Below are 17,752 nucleotides of genomic sequence, written 5' to 3' on the forward strand. Positions count from 1 at the left end.
CCCCCCCACAGTCACCTTACGCTGCCCGAAAAGGATGTTCAATCAGCTCTCCTCACACATACCAAGTGCACAGGGGGAGATTATGCAAATTCCGTTTACATAATAAAGAAAGGAGGACGGAATGCTCATCAAATATTAACAGGATTTGCATTTCGGTGGGGGCCTAATGACTAATCACAAAGAAAAGTCTACACTCTCCACGGGATGCCATAGCCAGAAAATATATTACATAATCACCACGTGCTTAGGAGTTTAATGAAATCTTGCAAACTCGAGTTGTGAGACTTTGGTTTAGAAGGGTGGGGACTCTGTAATGGCATTAAGCATCATTACTGGGTGCCAAAGTAAATTAGTAGATATAACAGTTGCATTTGCTAAGTGGTGAACCAATCTGTCATCGGCTCTAGCCCAGATCAACATCACATTGGAAAACCACCTGACAGCAAAAGGGTGAACTTGGGGCACCACCCTGAGTCTAAGTCGCCCATGTGACATCAGCCTTACTATGAAATACAAGAACATCTTTTGAATTTGCACCATGCTAGTACCCAATACACAGAAACTGACACTCACTTATTTGTTGTGTCTGCTTTACAGGAAATGAGGGTAAATCCCACAAAGTGAGGGGTAATTCCTTCTTAAACGCCAATGGAACACGTGCCCCCCTGAGAAGTTTTTCCCCTCTATGCCTCTTCCAGTATCAACTAAAACCTTTTCAATTTCCCATCACATTGTGTATTGGTGGCCACAGAGAGAGTGAATCCCTCCAATGAGTTATTGTGTGAACATCGCACTCCTGACTGTAAATATACCAAAGTGGTGGGTGTCACAGTGACAAGCGGTTAGCTCGACGTTTTCAGACAATGAAAAAAATCAGGAAAGTCACCGGCACCCCAGTAGTAATGCAAGCACATCTTTTATTGATGCATGGTCACAAAGCACACGATGTGTGCTTTGTGATCAAGTGAACATGCATCAATAAAAGGACATGCTTGCATCAGACCTCTCCTGATCTTCATCCCTCAACAGAGGACACATACAACATTAAAAAATATAGCAATGGGTTCTACTTCTTCCACTCTATCCAAAAAAAAAGTTTTGGCTTTAGATCCACTTAAAGACAATTCAACAATTGTACACAATAGGACTTGCATTTCCTGTGCCTAGAATGCCTGTTACCGTCATGTGTACTTAATTAATCATTATTTTTCTACTATTTATTGAATGCTCGGTCATACAAAATACTGTTCAAACCACGAAACTGGTCACAGGCCTGGTGAGAGCGGTCTCTCCTTCTGAAAGGTGGAATATAAAAGAGAATTGTAACAGGAAATTGACTTGTATTATTTGTTCCTATATCGGTCTCACCTGCCATCACAAACAAAAGCTGCAGCAGTGTCACTGCCTAATGTGTTGTGACAACTAAGAACCCAATAAGCCGCCATATTATTTAGCATAATAAGCGTGAGAAAGTTATGAATCAACAGAGGAAGCCTCTTTCCCCATTGACATTCTTTCCCTACGTAGCCTCCGCCCTCCAAAATCAGCTGCAGCAGCAGCACCGGGGAGTGGAGCAGAAAATATTTATAGAACAGGTGGAGGAATACAGACACACTTTCAGGGTGGAATGAAAAGGGCCACTAGACGGGGCCAGCCCACTTTCGAGTGATAACCGCAGCTTGTCAAAACCCTTTGTAAGGATGTAAATTAAAAGGTGAACTTCAGCTCACCATTCAGTGGAAACATATGTAGGGACATTTGTGGTTGTCAAATGGTTTGTAAAGTAAAGCACGTACAATTTGTGTGAAATACAAGTGTACCCAACGCAAAAACCTTTTCTTTTCTGTCTTGGATAGAGTGCCTAGGAATATTTACTCTCTTTTTGTCCTGGTGACTGAAAATCCAAAATTTTGATATGTTACCATAAGAATAGAGGGTAAGTCTTCCAATGTGGACACAGTTGTCTAAAGCTGGCCATACAAAGGTAGATTTTTGCATGAATGTTCATATGAAAATTCTCCTCACAACATTTGATGACATCAGAGACTTGACAAATGTTATTCATAATTTTGTTTGATTTTTAAAAACGGAAGTAAAAACCCCTTTGATTTGCTTTTTGTTTTTGCCCTAATGAGCAACTATGCACAGCGTACTTGCACATTAGGTCTCACATACCGTAAAATTGTGCCCCTGGCCAGCTCTGTTGGATCGATCCCCAGTGCTCAGTGCTGTCCCACGCCACCGACATCTCTGCCGCTGATACTTCCAGGTTCTCAAAAGTCCTCTTCAGCCATTGGGTGGTCACTGATGATGCAACTCCTAAGCATGCGCACAGGAGTTGCATCCTCCAAGGCACCTAACTGATTCCCAGCAACTTAGAAATGCCATGAATGGGCTCAGTGTGTAGACTGCATGGCACGTGCGCCATATACTGTACACAAAAAAATGAAACAATATCACTGGGGAGAGAGGAAGATTTTTTGGGGGCAGAATATTTGCATGTCTCCTCTACCAAAAATCTCTACCTCCCAGCAATTTCTTTTTTATTTTTCCCCCTTTACATTCGATTTTGGAATGAATGGAGTTTCTTGAACGAAATTCTAATAGGCAATTTCGTTTTCCACACTGTGGCTTCTGTGACTATTGTCTCACCCAGCACAGAAGGCACCACACGCCACTGCTAGGGATGCACAGATACCAGTTTTTCGGTACTCGACGATACCAAAACCGGAACTCCCATTAATGGCGGTTTGTAATGACTCGCCCCCTAGCTTCCCGATTCGCCAAGTGACGAGGAAGAATGGAGCCGGCTTTCTGGCCAATCAGGAAGCCGTGGGGGCGGATAATGACTCGCCGCCCAGCTTCCCGATACCGAAAGTTCCAGTATCAGGATAGGCATCGGGAGCATTTGAACAAGTACGAGTACTCACCCAAATACTTGGTGTCAGCACCAATACTAGTATCGGTATATCCCAAATTTGAACCTTTCTTCTTTAATGCATTAAAAATTAAAAGAAAAAGTTTTGGCTTTAGATACACTTCAATTTTATTTATTTTTTACACGTGAAAGAGATCCGTTGAAGTCTTATAATAGCACGTGTTAGTGTTTTAAATACCTTGCAAAGATTGTAATTTTATATTTGTTGGGGGGGAGCCATATTTCATTATATTACACATGGTGGCTCTGCTTTCCGCTTAGTAATGTTGAACAATGGTTATGCCCCATTGACCAGTGTGTCTACGAGACAGGATTTGGTCTTTGCCTAGACACATGTGCACAAGCTCTTCTACAGGGAAAGAAAAAAGGTTTCCTTTTACTTTTATATTCCAATCTGGCAGATCGACATTTGCCCCATTGATTGTGAATTTCAAGAATATGCTCACTTAACAGGGGACATATGTGGAAGCTGCTACAGCTGTTTATACCAGTTCAAGTTTAGAGATGGTAAATCCTCATACTTGCGTCACTACTTATCCAGTCGCAGACCTGAGGAAAGTTTGCAGTTTAGACGTTCGGACATCTATCCAATAGCCCACACCTAACACAAACACTATTACAACATAACCACTCCATTTGGCGAAAGAGCTTATGACCCCCTTGTCAAATTAGCCAGTTTCCTGACGTACATAGATTTGGGCTGCAGATCTTAATTACATGCTCGTTAAGTAGAATATTTTACAGAAGCTTGTATTGCTCAACCCTTTAAATAGTATATTCTATAAAAATTATTAACCCGTGCAAAAATGTCATAAATACATGATATGTGACTCACGAGAAGTAATGGAGTATGTACTGTGAGTCAGTCTGCCTTAGCCTATAATAAGCGATGCCTTTTTATTCTGAGCTGCAACATAGTCATTTACTGATGGCGGTGGAGGAGTGTTCCGTCCGGTATTAAACAGCCTCATTCAGGATAATAGGCAGATCGCTGTTCTGGGGAGCTGGCAAGCAGCGCAAAGGGAGGAAACTGATGTTACTGCCAGGCACAAAGCACTTTCAAGGTGACATTGAAAAAATAAAATTATTTAAGTGAATCTCTTTCAGAAGAACCAGGTCAGAAAATAAGGGTTTTTGTAGAAATTTGACTCTCCATTCTAAGTTATAGTACTGCAACTTTACTTTGCCGGGATGGGTGTGTGTGTTGTTAATTTGTTGTATTCTCTCCCTGTCAGGGCAAAAATGCCAGCCCAGTGTCAGACTTCAAGGCCCCTATGGAGTTGGTCCTGTCTCCTGCCTGAACTAAGAGCCATTCATTCAGTAGGTTGCTGGAGAAGGGTAAAACGGTCAATTAAATACCTTTAGCAATCAGGGCAGCTCCTTAGTTATAGGTTTCTCAGTACTTGTTCTTCAGCACCAAGCTGAGCCAGGGGATAGAACAGCCTTACAGATTGCCATATATCCTGCCTAAGCCCAATGATGAAAGCTGACAGCTTGAACCTTTTGCTTTGGCAAGAAAGGTGGAATAGCTCGCTGAAAGGTGGGACTGCAATAATACAACTCAAGTAGAGCTGCAGCTAACGATTATTTTCAAAATCGATTAGTTAGCCGATTATTAAGTTAGGAGACCTAATTAGTCCAAATATCACTGCTGTGTACTGTAGCGATGTAGAAGGTTGACAGGAGGAACCACAAAAGGGGGACACAGGAGATTGACTTCCCCAAACAACCGTCAAAGGATGATTTCTCTTTAACAAAGACAAGAGGTAAGTATGTACTAGCTTATTCGCAGGTACAGCATTTATTTACTCATTCAGTTAAAAGGAGAACTATGCGGTTAGGACAGTTTCATTGTCACAGGTCGGCTAGAACTATGAGGATGAGTGAAAAGCACTCACCTCATAGTTCTCTTTTAAGCGCCAGGACTCGCTTAAAGGATAAAGAGAGAATACATGTAAATCGTTACTTAATGTCGAGCATAGAACCATTTGTTCCAGCTTAGATCCTGGCTGCACAGTTCATACAATAGGTTTATTGAGGCCCTCCAAGTTGCACTCAGTTGATGGGACCCAACTGAGAAATCTATTTTGGGATCTAAAAAGAACAACTGGGACTCATAATACCAACACCTAACACACCTCTCATTGAGTATACAGTGTATGTAGAGCTGACAATATCAACATTAGCTCGTAGGGGTGGAAAATCTAAAGCAGATCTGATAAGCCAGTCAGTCTAGTTTAGGAGCTAGCAGGAACTACTCAATGAGCCAATGACATGTCCTTCCAATGACAGCAATACAGCATAAGCAATAATCAGACACATCTGCTAACTGGTTTTTGAGATTTGCCCAGCACTGTTTTGATTGGCTTTTGAGTACCCCATTCAAGAATGGGAAGAGCCAAATGTAAGAAAACAGTTCCTGCTGGGGTTCTAAACGGCAACTTTATTTAGGATACTACTATATATACACAATGGAAATGCATATAGAATAATTTGCTTACTTTGCAATCTTTTTCTAAAATCTTTTGCATAGTCTTGCGACTCCCCTACTACCCCTGTTGTATCAGCACAAGGCCTGTAGGGACTGAAAAATACGTTTTCAGAATCTGTAGTTCACCACCTCCCGTCCTTTTGCCTGCTTTTAGGACTACCAATGAACACCAACAGGCTGCTGAAAAACAACCTGACTCGTTTTCCTGTTTTGTAAGCTCTTTCAGCATCTTCCCCTTGTCACCACAATGCACATGACAAAAATGGCCTCCGAGTTCACCTACATTTCTTGGCTTTATTTTGTCCTGGATGTCGTACTGTCCAATTCCCTTGAAGCTAATTCCCAACCACCAGGGGATTCCTTGCTTGTCCTGGAAGAAGAGCAGATATTAGGGAGCTATGTTCGACATAAAAATATTAGCTGTCAAATGTATGCCACATTTATCATAGCCCTTTATGAAAAAGTGTATTTATATAGACCTTACCAATCAGATTCGTTCATTTCAACTCCATCTTCCCTGCAGAAGCACAGCTGGGTTAAGAACACCCAGTTGGACAAGTAGGGCACGTGTCAAACTCAAGGCCCAGGGGCCGAATCCGGCCCACCAGGCCATTTCCCAGACTTCTACTTTCAGATCTAGGTATTAAGTTATTACTAAAACCAGTGATAATCGAATGCAGAGGCAATTATGATAAAGATTAGATACATTTATATATAGTCTTACAGATACAACCGGCCCTTTAAGGGCAACCATAATGTTGATGCGGCCCACGACTGATGGCGATTCATGCTGCTCAGGCTATTCTCTCCTGCTATCAACATGTTACTCAGGACTTGATTAGCTTAGAGTGGTGCCCTCCCTCTCACTGTCAAAATGTTGCAGTATGGTAAATTAAAAAAGTAGCATTTCACGGAGTATAGGTACCATTAGCAAATATTTATACAGTAGTAGACACACCTACACCGTAAATACAATTGACATTTAAATAACTTGGTTCGTGCTGTTTTAATGTTGTATTCCCATTCCCTTGCAGTGAACAGCCGATTTGCCTTTAGCATATCAACCAATCTGTGTCTACTGGCACTTAAAATTCAGTCAACTCTACAGGGATACATTGTAGCGAGAAGGTGCAGTCATTTCCGAGAAAGTTTTTTCTACCTCTTAAATAAACGGTTCAACGGGAATCTAAATTGTGTCTTAGAAAATATAGAATAAAAGGAAGAACCATCAGTGAAAAGAAAACACATTGGGTCCAGCTTCTACAAAATGAACGGCCTTGACTGCGATCAACCTTAACAATCAGAACACTGCCGCTATTGTTTGTAGTTTTTCGTATGTTCCAGCCGGGCGACTTGGTACATTCCAACGAAAGGTAAAAGGGGGAAGTCCTAGTTCCCCCCCCCCCCCTTCCTCATTCTGTTAGGCTTGAAAAGTCTAAGGCCTTGGTCACACCAAGCGCGGAGCAGATCCGGACCAGAGCAGGTGCAGACCGGATCAAAACTGCATCCAATGTATTCCTATGGTATTTTGACCTCCAGTTCACATCGCAGCGTGCGGATCCAGACCAGATCCAGATCGGATGAAAAAAATGCGGCAAGCCCTATTTTACCTGCTCTGGATCTGGTCTGGAACGCATCAAAAACGCATCTAAAACGCAAAAACGCATTAAAAAACGCATGCAAGTGCCTGAAAGCCCATGTTAAACTTAAAAATTTTTTTTTTTTTTTAAAAACCAAAACCGGCCCTAAACGCATCAAAAACGCATCCAAAATGCGTCAAAAACACGGCACAACCCACTGCACTGCGTGTGCAGAAACCTGACCGGATCTGGTCTGCATTTGGTGTGAACAAGGCCTCAGTGATGAGAATTAAAAATTATAGAAAGACTGAACTTCGTTTAATAGGGTCTGAAATAAGATCTGCATGGACTCATACCAACCAGATTCTTTCAGAAGGTTGAGTGTCAGAATGAGAGCTCTCCAAAATCGGTAAAGCTTAAGCTCCCTGCTGATTGGAGAGTTCTAACTCATTAGGAGGTGTGTGGGACCTCCGCAGAGAGACCACTGTTTCCACACAGAGAGCAAGGATCCTTCTCTGCAGAATGCAAACAGGGGGCAAGCTCAGGCTGTGGCTGCTTTTTAACGAAAAGAACTGGGGCCGAATGCATGAATCTCACAAATTCCTCCGTGAAGCTCTTGAGGTCAGGAGGAGCTGTACAAAGCAATGACAGCGGCCACCACGTTCGGTTGTTCACATGTAAATCACACTACTGTTGCAACTACCTGCACGTGATTGCACCTGAACGCAGTCTGCATCCAGGTGCAGGTAATCGCAGCATATGCAACTACCGGTACATGTGAACGGTCTGCAAATAGCAGAGGGCAGTGGCAGATGTAATTTTAGTATATAGCACTTCCCACCAGCAGGAATTGCATGAGTCTCAGGAAGGAAGTGTGAATGGGCCTTAGACTCTGCACACCTCTTGGTTTGATGCACCTGGAATCAGTTGGGCTTTAAACACTACTGGCAACAACTATGGCTTTAATACAGATGCCTCATTGCACTGTTGGCAACCCCTCCCCTGGTTCAGAATGGCCTATTGTCACCACTCTATATGTGATTAGTGAGCAGCCAATGCCAATACACAGAATTAGATAAGTCAGGCTGTCTGCTATAACGGCAAGCTCTTTTCCATTTCAGCACGTGGCAATTTAGAATAAATTAAGCTGCTTCTGCTTCCAATCTTTCAATAAAACACAATAAATAGGTCTATAGTGCTTTTAAGAGTCTTCTGGCATCCATACAGTAAAAATCACCACAAGCCATGCTCAGTGGAGCCAAGTACAAACTGCAGAATTAGTAAAACATGGAATGTGCGTTCCTCCAGAACATCTGGACAGAGTTTATAGTAAGCCCATGTCATGTATAAGCTACTTTCAGTTTTGGAAACATGATATGCCATGAGCAAGCACTCGGATTAAACGACTATTCACCATTACAAATTTAAAGGGAAAACTTCTGTTAACATGTTTAAAGAGGAAAAAAAAAAAAAAACTTTACTTTTAATCTCTACAAATTATAAAATGTTTAATAGTTTATAGTCAAATTATATGTATAAAACATATTACGAATAATCAGCATACTGGGTGCTTCTGTGATCCTGGGCTTGCTTACAAGAAAGCCCAGCACTGCCTGCTGGTATTAGTATTACTAAATGGGCACTTCCTCTTGCCTGGCCACAACAGGAAGGGACAACAAAAGGGAACTTTTATCTTAAAATGGCCATACAGCTATAGATTTTCTGCAGATTTTCTATAAATCAGATGGAAAAGGTGCAACAGATTCCTCCATCTACGCTAAACTGTGTGGATGGAGGAATCTCCCACTGGGCCGAGCTTCAGAATCTTGCTAGTTGGCCCCGCTGGCTGTCACAATACCTGAACAATCTGATTGGATGCAGGCATTGTTCAGGTATTTTGAGAACCAGCGGGGTCGACTAGTAAGATACTGAAGCTTGGCCCAGCGGGAGATTCCCCCATCCACACAGTTTAGCATAGATGGAGGAACCAGTTGCACTTTTTCCATCTGACCATAGAAAATCTGCAGATAATTGCCCACAGTGGAGGATTTCTGCTCTATTCATGCACACAGACAGTAATAGAAAACCTTAGAGGTTCTAACTCTTTCCCAAAACGTACAAAAGGACGGTGGAGAGTGGTATTTTCCAACATACAGGCGACTTCCTTTTCAATAATCCCACAAACAACACAACAATCACTTCTTTTTGGTATTCTGTAGCCTATGATGGCAACCAACATAAAACAGCACAAACCAAGTTATACAAATGTCAGATATATTTACAGGTGTGTCTACTTATTGTATACATAGAAATAAAGTTATTTATATGTATTATACTGTTATTAATACTTCTTGAAAAATCTTTTTCTCCTATGATGTGACCATTTACCCTAGTACTAGGAGAGCGAGAGGGGGTGTGATGTGACCATTTACCCTAGTACTAGGAGAGCGAGAGGGGGTGTGATGTGACCATATACCCTAGTACTAGGAGAGCGAGAGGGGGTGCGATGTGACCATATACCCTAGTACTAGGAGAGCGGGAGGGGGGTGTGCACTTCCCTATGGATCACATTGCAGCATGTGTAATTCCGTCTCCTGTTATTCAGGTCGGTTTAACAGAAAACCTGTAAACCAGCCAACAGTCAGTTGCCGCATTTAAGGGGCTCTCTTAAGTTTAATATTGAAGGTAAATCAATTGAACCAAGTAACTTTAGCACAGGTGCAGTGTTCCCTGGATAGCAATGCAAGTTGACCGTTTTAATGGCACTTGCTGGATAGAGTTGCTCTTTATCATTATGGCTATGGTTCAAATATAGCGCACAATAATGTGCTGCAGCGCAGCGTCCGCTGGGTCCTCTTCATTCTGAAGCTTAAAATATAGAGAGAAACATGCAGAGGACGATCGTGACCTCAAAAAAAAAAAAAAAAAAAAAAAAGGAGACACAGGGAATGCGGCTCATAGCTGACCTATCCAAATAGCATGCAAAGGAAATGAAAGCAATATAAAAAACATCCAGCGTTTCATACGGTAGCCGAAAACCTTCATAAAAGATCAAACCACTGAATGCGGCCGGGATATTTTTTTCCCCACTCTGTAAAGACAGGGCTTTCCTGCCATAGTAATAAAGTCTCTGAACAAGAAAATAACAATTTTATGGATGTGTTTATAGTGTAGCAAGCACTGACCTTTACTTTATAGTAATGAACACCATATGTGGGCAAAGCTTCCACTATTTTCATGTACCTGCAAGAGAGCGAGCAACCGATTGAGAACAAAAGACACATAAAACAGACAGAACTAAGAAACAAAATAAGTAATAGTAATACACGTGTTCTTGTTTCATAAATTATACTTGTTATGTAAATTAGGACAGAAAGAAACTGCTTGTGTTATAGTCAGAAAAAAAACGACCCAGATTTACTAAACGGCATCTGAATTTTCCCCACAGCACCACGTTAGGTTAAAGCTGAACTCTGGGCACAAAAACCTTTTCCTTAAAAGCCACAAAGGATATAAATCCACTTTGTGTGCACCAAATGCCTTTGCAAACATATCTATTACATTGTAAAAATATTAGTGACATCATCGATGTACTGTACATAGCCTGTGCAGAAAGCAGAGTTATGGATGGGACCCAGCAGTAGAAGTTAGAGGAATTCTCCCCTATGGGAGGGGCACTGATGTGACATCACCTCACCTTGTACAATCAGAGAAGGCCTAGTATTCATTGAAGAAAATACTAGGTGTTCGCTGAATGGCCGCTGTGCCAACGAGCCATCCACTGTGCTTTAACAGCGGAGGGGGAAGTCACTCAGCACAGCGGCTGTTCCTGGACCCAGAACAACACTGTAAGACACTGTAGTAGCTGCAGCTACTACAGTGTTTTACAGGATCCCTGTACAGGAGTCCAGCATTATGCCAAGCTGGACCAATGTAAGTATTTATACATGTATTTTGCTGGAGTTCAGCTTCAAATAATCTACTATAAGGATGACTCTCTGGTCCCTCAATTGCAATAAGTAATGTGCATCGCAATATGAACATAATGTACAATATCGGGGACAGAAAACAGAAGAGTGCCAGACCAAAACGGATGTAAGAGTCCATAAAAAAAAAAGTTTAATAATGTTGTTAAACAGACGTGTTTTAGGGGCTAAAACAACCCCCTTTCTCAGGTCTTGGAAACAATGAGAATTAAAAAATGGACTCAGAATATAAATTTAGATTTTAGATCTTATGGCAGCTGTGGGTAGTTCTTCCAACATTTGTAGATTGCAGTCAGTGAATCCACAAATTTAAGGAGAACTACCCTTAGTTGCAATAAGTTTTTTTGCTCATTCTCATAGTTTGCAAGCCCTGAGGAAGGGGGCTGAGTCTTCCCCTGAAACTCATTGCCTGTTTGTTCAACAAAATTCCTAAACTTTTTTATGGACTCCAACATCCATTTTGGTCTGACGCTCTTCTGTTTTCTGTCGCCGAGTTGCTCCCAGTACTTTCTATTGAAGACTGTGTGGCTGCCTACGAATAAAGTTGGGTCTATCATAAAGGATAGCAAGGGACTCCCCCCTACCACCTCGGAAATATTCTCACGATGATGTCCAATAAATCTGTAATATGTGACTGACCTGCGGCTTGGGTGACAAGTGACAGTTCGCATAAAGTTCTATACATGATATTCATGGGTCCCTGCCACCTCTTTGCACATTAGAATAACTAGAAGCAGGTCATCTCATGTGGATCTTCTCCAATATATCAGACACCCATTAATAGGAAAATCATTTATGCAGATCTTACCGGACTATTGCTAGGCCTCTGGTGACTCCTTTTAGTTTTTTGAAATGTTCTATCACTCGATCTTCACTGAAAGTAAAACAGAGAAAAAATAGAAGTTAATATTGACAACGAAGATACGGCCCCTTCCAGTGCTATGCAAAGCTTCTACCATATCAGATACACATATCTTCACTAGTAAAATATTAATAGTAAGTCTGTTCTATGCGGGTCTGTTTACTAAAGACAAAAAAAGGTTGTTGACTTTTTAGGCAAACTTGCATTTTACAGGTGAAGTTTCCCTTTAGATCAGAGGAAATGGTGAAATCTCACTTTGCAAAGAATACTATGCAAGGGAAAACCTAAAAACAGTGTTTCTGCTTGCACTCGATTGGATAATAGGGATGAAGGGGAAAAGTAGGGATGCACAGATACTGTTTTTTTGTAATTGCTCAAATGCACAGTGAAAAAACTCATGTAGCTCACAGCTGAAACTGCTGCACAAAGCTTCTTTGCTGCGTTTGTTGCACGTAGGGCAGTCCATTGAAATGCATGGGCTGCCCTGTGCTGATGTGCGGTAAAACGCACATAAACGCGACACGCATTGATGTGCACCTTAAGTGTTAACAGGATTTAAGTGTGCGACAGCAGGCCCTGTATATACCATTTCCTTATTACATTTCATATTTGTGCACCCAGATAGCACCTGATCCTGGCATGGGCATGCTCCCCAGATCCCATAATGCAATGCAGGTGCCTGAACTAGGGTCTGCAGCAAAGATCACCCAGAGGAAGAACTATGAAAGGAAAAGTCTCCATATATTTGCAGCAGTATTCCCCCTCCGAGCCGCTATCGCAATCTAGAAAACGTCATCCCATTAAATATATATGTTTGTATCTATAAGTACATGAAGTTCCTGCGTCTTAATGGCGTACCAGTAGGTAATTGATGGGTGCTCCTGCAGAGTTCTGGTGGGAAGAGCTGGCAGGACCTTCAGATCTTTTCGTGCATTTTCATCACTGCAAGACATAAAAGAAGAGGAAAAAAAAAAAAATTCCATTGTTAGTGGTTCCTGGTAGGGGACGGACTACTTAGCAGCACGAAGCATTGTTCAATTACACCCGCGCTCACGTTTCAAGGCAGGCTGCTCTCAAGTAACAAAGCATACAATAAAAAGGTGGGATATGTACACCTCTGCCTGCCGAACGCTGTAAAGACTACAAAGAAACTTAGCACTCCTAGCAAAAAAAACCAAAACGTTTTAACCCTTTATCTGCTATACAACACAGAAATGTACAATATGTGTATGTGCATGAGGAGGATTGCAGTGTGCTGGGGACTTAAGACGTCTCTTACAGTAAACCTGACCCAAGCATTAATTTATGGCACCCAACTCCATATACCTTGCGGCGATGCCCCCCTTGCTTCTATGCTGTTGTATGCGTCACCATCTTACTGCTCTTGTACTTGAGCGTAACATTATGTCACCTATTGGCCAGCCAATAGATATAAATCAATGATAACACCCATTAGTACAAGCCCTGCTCCTTGCGTCATGTAACTTTACTAAAAACAAATATTGGAGATGGAACATGGTGCAGAGATACTTTTTCATCGTGGAGACCACCGTCAAAGAGAAAGAAGAGATGGTTTTCTATTTCCTGAACTGTAAAGTTCCCCTATGGGCCTGTAGGTGTAAGAGGCCATGACGGGTGTAGTCCAGATCCGAATGAGGAGTTGGGCTAGTATAGAAAGCAAAAAAAAAAAAAGGGGGAGGGGTGGGATGGTAAGTTGGAGGTGAAGAAAGGGGAATAAGGCTGGAAAGTGTAAGTTGGTGGGAGAAGATTAGGGGTAGTCTTTTTAAAGTCGAGCAGACAGGGAGCCATCTTGTGGCGGAAGAGCAAGAGGAGCCCCAAACACCCTCCCATTAGAAAGAGGGGTAGTTGAGGTTTATGATAGCTAGCCGTTACCAACATGGGTGGCACCAGGAGGAAGGATACGTGGGTTTTACAGTTGGGGTAAGTACCATCTCTTCTAGGTAGTTGAAATATGCATTTCTGTTGGCTAATGATGGTTTTCTTTTACCCGTCAAGGTCTGGCTCTCCACAGAAGGAGAAGGGACGGAATTTATGAAAGTGGAGATGGTGGGGTTGAATAGCTTCAGTAGCCAGGAGGAGTACCGGAGGAAAATGTATGGGCCTACCCACTAGGGTTTGATATTGGGAAGCTGGTGGTTGGTTTATGCTTTAATGGGGTCATGATGGACCCCTCTTTAAGAGGGGGTGGTATTTGCCATTCACCAGTGACCTTAGATGGCACTTACTTTTCCCTGTAGTTTTAATTCATTGCCCTTTATTATAAGGGTTATGAAGGGAGTACTAGAGTGAAGAGTACTTCAAAATCACCCCAAAAGCATGCAGCATTTGGGACGCCAGTACTCTTAGGCCTCATTCACACTAGAAACGGCCGGCATGTACAGCTCCATGCTGCGTGCACGGCCGTATCGGGCAGCTCCCGGGAAGAATAGGTGTTGCATGCGATTAGTACGCAGCCCCTGTCCTGCTCTATGGGAATAAGCGGCCGTATGCTCACCTCAAGTGCAGGTCCGTACAGGTGCGGGTGTCCCGGCTTGGACGCAGACAGGATCCATCCATGAGCGTAGGGCATAGAGCTGTACATGCTGGCCGTTTCTAGTGCGAATGAGGCCTTAGCGTTAGGTGTTCATTTATCCTATCAAGAAATTTGCCCCGTTTTCCGCCACTTCCTGACATCGAACAAAGCACATACCGCTTCACCTTTCGGTAATATTTGTAAAAAAAAATCCCAGAAAATACCTGCAGACCTATATTTCCCGTTACTAAATGAGGAACTCTTGCGTCCAGATAAGACAGACAAGTAAATCTGGTTTTACAAAGGAAATTTCTTCTACAGAGTGTGAATACGCATGTATGTTTCTTGAATTGTCCATTGAAGATAAGATGAGTTTATTTTAGTTGGGTTGCAGTCTGGCAGTCCCTTGATTAAAGTTCTCTAACCAGGCTCTGGGTGGTGGAATTTAAAGAATGTTAAAGATCAGATCTCCTACAATGGTGCAACCTAATAAATCTTCCCTCTGGCCAGACTTCGCCAAACAGAAAGTCAGGGGCGTTCAAGATGATACCATCATGGCAGCCAAAACAGAATCAAAATTGTATAGGTCATAAAAAGTTCAAAAACTCCCCAATGTCAGCCATGCGTAAAAAAAAAATTGGTCTTTATCCAACTTTATCCTCCAAAATGACAGCATATTCATTGTCATTCAGCATGGCGTCAAAAAACAGCCATCCAATCCAGGAAAACTCAGCCCGCTGAGACTTTTTTAAAAGTAGTATTAAATTCTCAAAAACTTTTTTTAAATGATAAATCCAGGTCAAACACAGGTCCAGGTCTTTACATTTTCGCCCAATCACTTACAGTCATCACTTCTGAACAGCCCCAACACTCTCGGGTCAGCTTCCCTGAACTTCCTGCCAATTGCAAGATCACAAGGGACAGAGCAGTCTCCAGCAGCTGTCCATCTACTAGCTTGGAGAAGGGAGGAAGAAGGAGAAGGGACTGCTGGCTTGCTCTGCTGTGCCTGTGTGTTTGTGGAGACACACTGCTTACTAGCACAGGGGTGGCTCTATAGGACCCTGCAAGGGAAAGGAGCCACCCTAAACAGGATATCAGGGTAATGAAGAAGCAGCATCCATTGTGATGGTTTCATCAGCATTTGAAATAGCTTAAACACCTTTTGACTTTAATATAGTTTTAAGATGCTCACGTACATTCTTATACTTTCTATGATTTTTGTGAATTTTTGTACGAATGTAACAATCATGAGCAGCTTCTGGGTTCACTGTACTAAATTAAAGTGCAACTCCAACTAAACCATTTTCTGGTTATGTTCACGTGAGCAGCGGACTTTATTCAATCCACGGTAGATCACTTTTTAGGGGGCAGTTGACAGCCTGTTTACATTCAGTCAACTTGTTCCGGGGACAACAACACTCCCCCTTCATCAGGGCTAACATATAGCATAATGAATAAATTAGGGATGCACCAATACTACGATACTAGTATCGGTACCGATACCGAGTATTTGGGAGAGTGCTTGTACTCGCCCAAATGCTCCAATACCGGGACTTCCGTTCAGAGGATTTACTCTGACCGGCAGTGCCGTAGGGGAACATGGAGCCGGCTTCCTGGGCAATCAGGAAGCCGGGTGGCAAGTAATGGTCCGCCTCCCGGCTTCCTGATTGGCTGGGACGCCGGTTTCCTGGCTAATCACAATCGAGCCGGGCCAAAACAACATGGAGCCGGCATCCCGGGCAATCAGGAAGCTGGGCCGCATGTCATTACCTATATCAATCGAGTATAGGTACTCGATATCGGTTAGTACCGAAAGCAAAATATCAGTACTCAATACTGAAGAAACAGTATCCGTGCACTCCTATCAGTAATAATAGATAATACATCTGTATATGTTTAGAACATTTCAGGAAACTAAAAAAGGGAGCCTTTTAGATTGAAGGCTACTGATAACAGCAAACAAGCCCCAGTAGTAGTAGTAGTAGTATTTATTTGATATTTCTATATCAATATGTCATGAAGAGCAATTTATCAAAACTGGAGCAGTTGCCCACGGCAACCAATCAGATTCTCCTTTTCATCTTCAAAGCTTAACTGAACAAACTAAAGATAGAAGCCGATTGGTTAGTATTAGCTCCAGATTCTGTCTGCTCCAGTTTTGATAAATTCCCCCCATTATTTGTGAAACAGTCCCTAAATAAATGACCAATTTGAAGTCTTATTACAGTTTTTCCATTGCCGGTTTAGGTCAGTCCCCACGCACATTCAGTCCCTGTTGAGTTTGTTTAGGGACGGTCACGGATAAATTATAGGAATTAAAAAGAGGAGAACATTTCAGCGTCCTTTTACCTCAGTGCACCGATCAGGCTACAATATCAACAAGGGTTCCTAGAAGGAGACGGCAGCCGGTGTTTATTTTTGCCGGGCCTAGCATGCAAGTGACAAAAATTCGAACACATGTTCTGAGGGCAGACAAGACGTCCTATTGTTGGGGACGCTTCCCTTGCTATTTTTGTCAGGGGAACTTGTTTTACGATGTTTGTCTTGTCCACACAGGAGCCAGACTGAGATTCCACGGCCTGCTGGTTACCCAGGACGATGATCCCCTGCTAGGCCGGCATGTGCTGACATTACAGATCGGGCCTAATTAAGGAGCATTTGTCACCAGGCCACCAAACCTTCCTGTCCTTGGCCCACCGTATGAGATATCTGACAATTGTGACGACGGAGCCATGATTTAAACTGACTGGGACTAATATGACTGGGTTGCTTATTCAAGTGTGTCAAACTACATTTTTGTTTTGCAGTGGAGAAAGGTTAGAACCCCCGACTGTTTTCTACTGTTATCCGGGGTTCCCTTAAGCTCACCACATGTTACAATCTGATTGTACAATCGCCTTTAGATCCATCAACAACTATTGAGTTGTAAGGGCCTGCCTGATTGAATACAGGTTGATTGGCAAGGTTAGGTATATGGAGTATTATGTAAAAAATAAATAACTAAATAAATAATTGGTAATGGCAGAGATTGGAGAGATATTAATGGTATTAGTAGTGATGGGCCGAACACCCCCGTTTTCGGTTCAAATTAAAACTTTCGAACATGGAAAAAGTTTGAATTCAAACTGAATGCAAGTCTATGGGGCTAGTACTTTGAAAATTAAATGACCCCATTTTGAAGGCTTATATGCAAGTTATTGGCCATAAAAGGGTATGGGGATCCGGGTACTGCCCTGGGGGACAGAAATCAATGGGGAAAAAACACTTTTAAAAAAAATACAATTTTTAAAGGAGCAGTGATTTTTAACATCAGTGAAACAATAAAAATGAAAATGTACTTTAAATATCATGACTGGGGGGGT

General features: G+C 42.3%; 1 protein-coding gene across 1 annotated transcript in view; it reads right to left on the reverse strand.

Annotated features, from left to right (window-relative positions):
• The window catches only part of FRMD4B (FERM domain containing 4B), a 140,883-nt gene that overhangs the window by 39,865 nt on the left and 83,266 nt on the right, over positions 1–17,752 (reverse strand). The window contains exons 8-11 of the mRNA XM_018555437.1: positions 12,716–12,799; positions 11,804–11,869; positions 10,195–10,252; positions 5,713–5,799 (exon numbers count right to left, since the gene is read on the reverse strand). Coding sequence (XP_018410939.1) covers positions 5,713–5,799; positions 10,195–10,252; positions 11,804–11,869; positions 12,716–12,799 — 295 coding nt within the window. The remainder of the gene's footprint in view (positions 1–5,712; positions 5,800–10,194; positions 10,253–11,803; positions 11,870–12,715; positions 12,800–17,752) is intronic.

This window comes from Nanorana parkeri, unplaced genomic scaffold (genome assembly GCF_000935625.1).
Source record: "Nanorana parkeri isolate BGI_ZX_2015 unplaced genomic scaffold, ASM93562v1 scaffold196, whole genome shotgun sequence".
NCBI lineage: Eukaryota > Metazoa > Chordata > Amphibia > Anura > Dicroglossidae > Nanorana > Nanorana parkeri.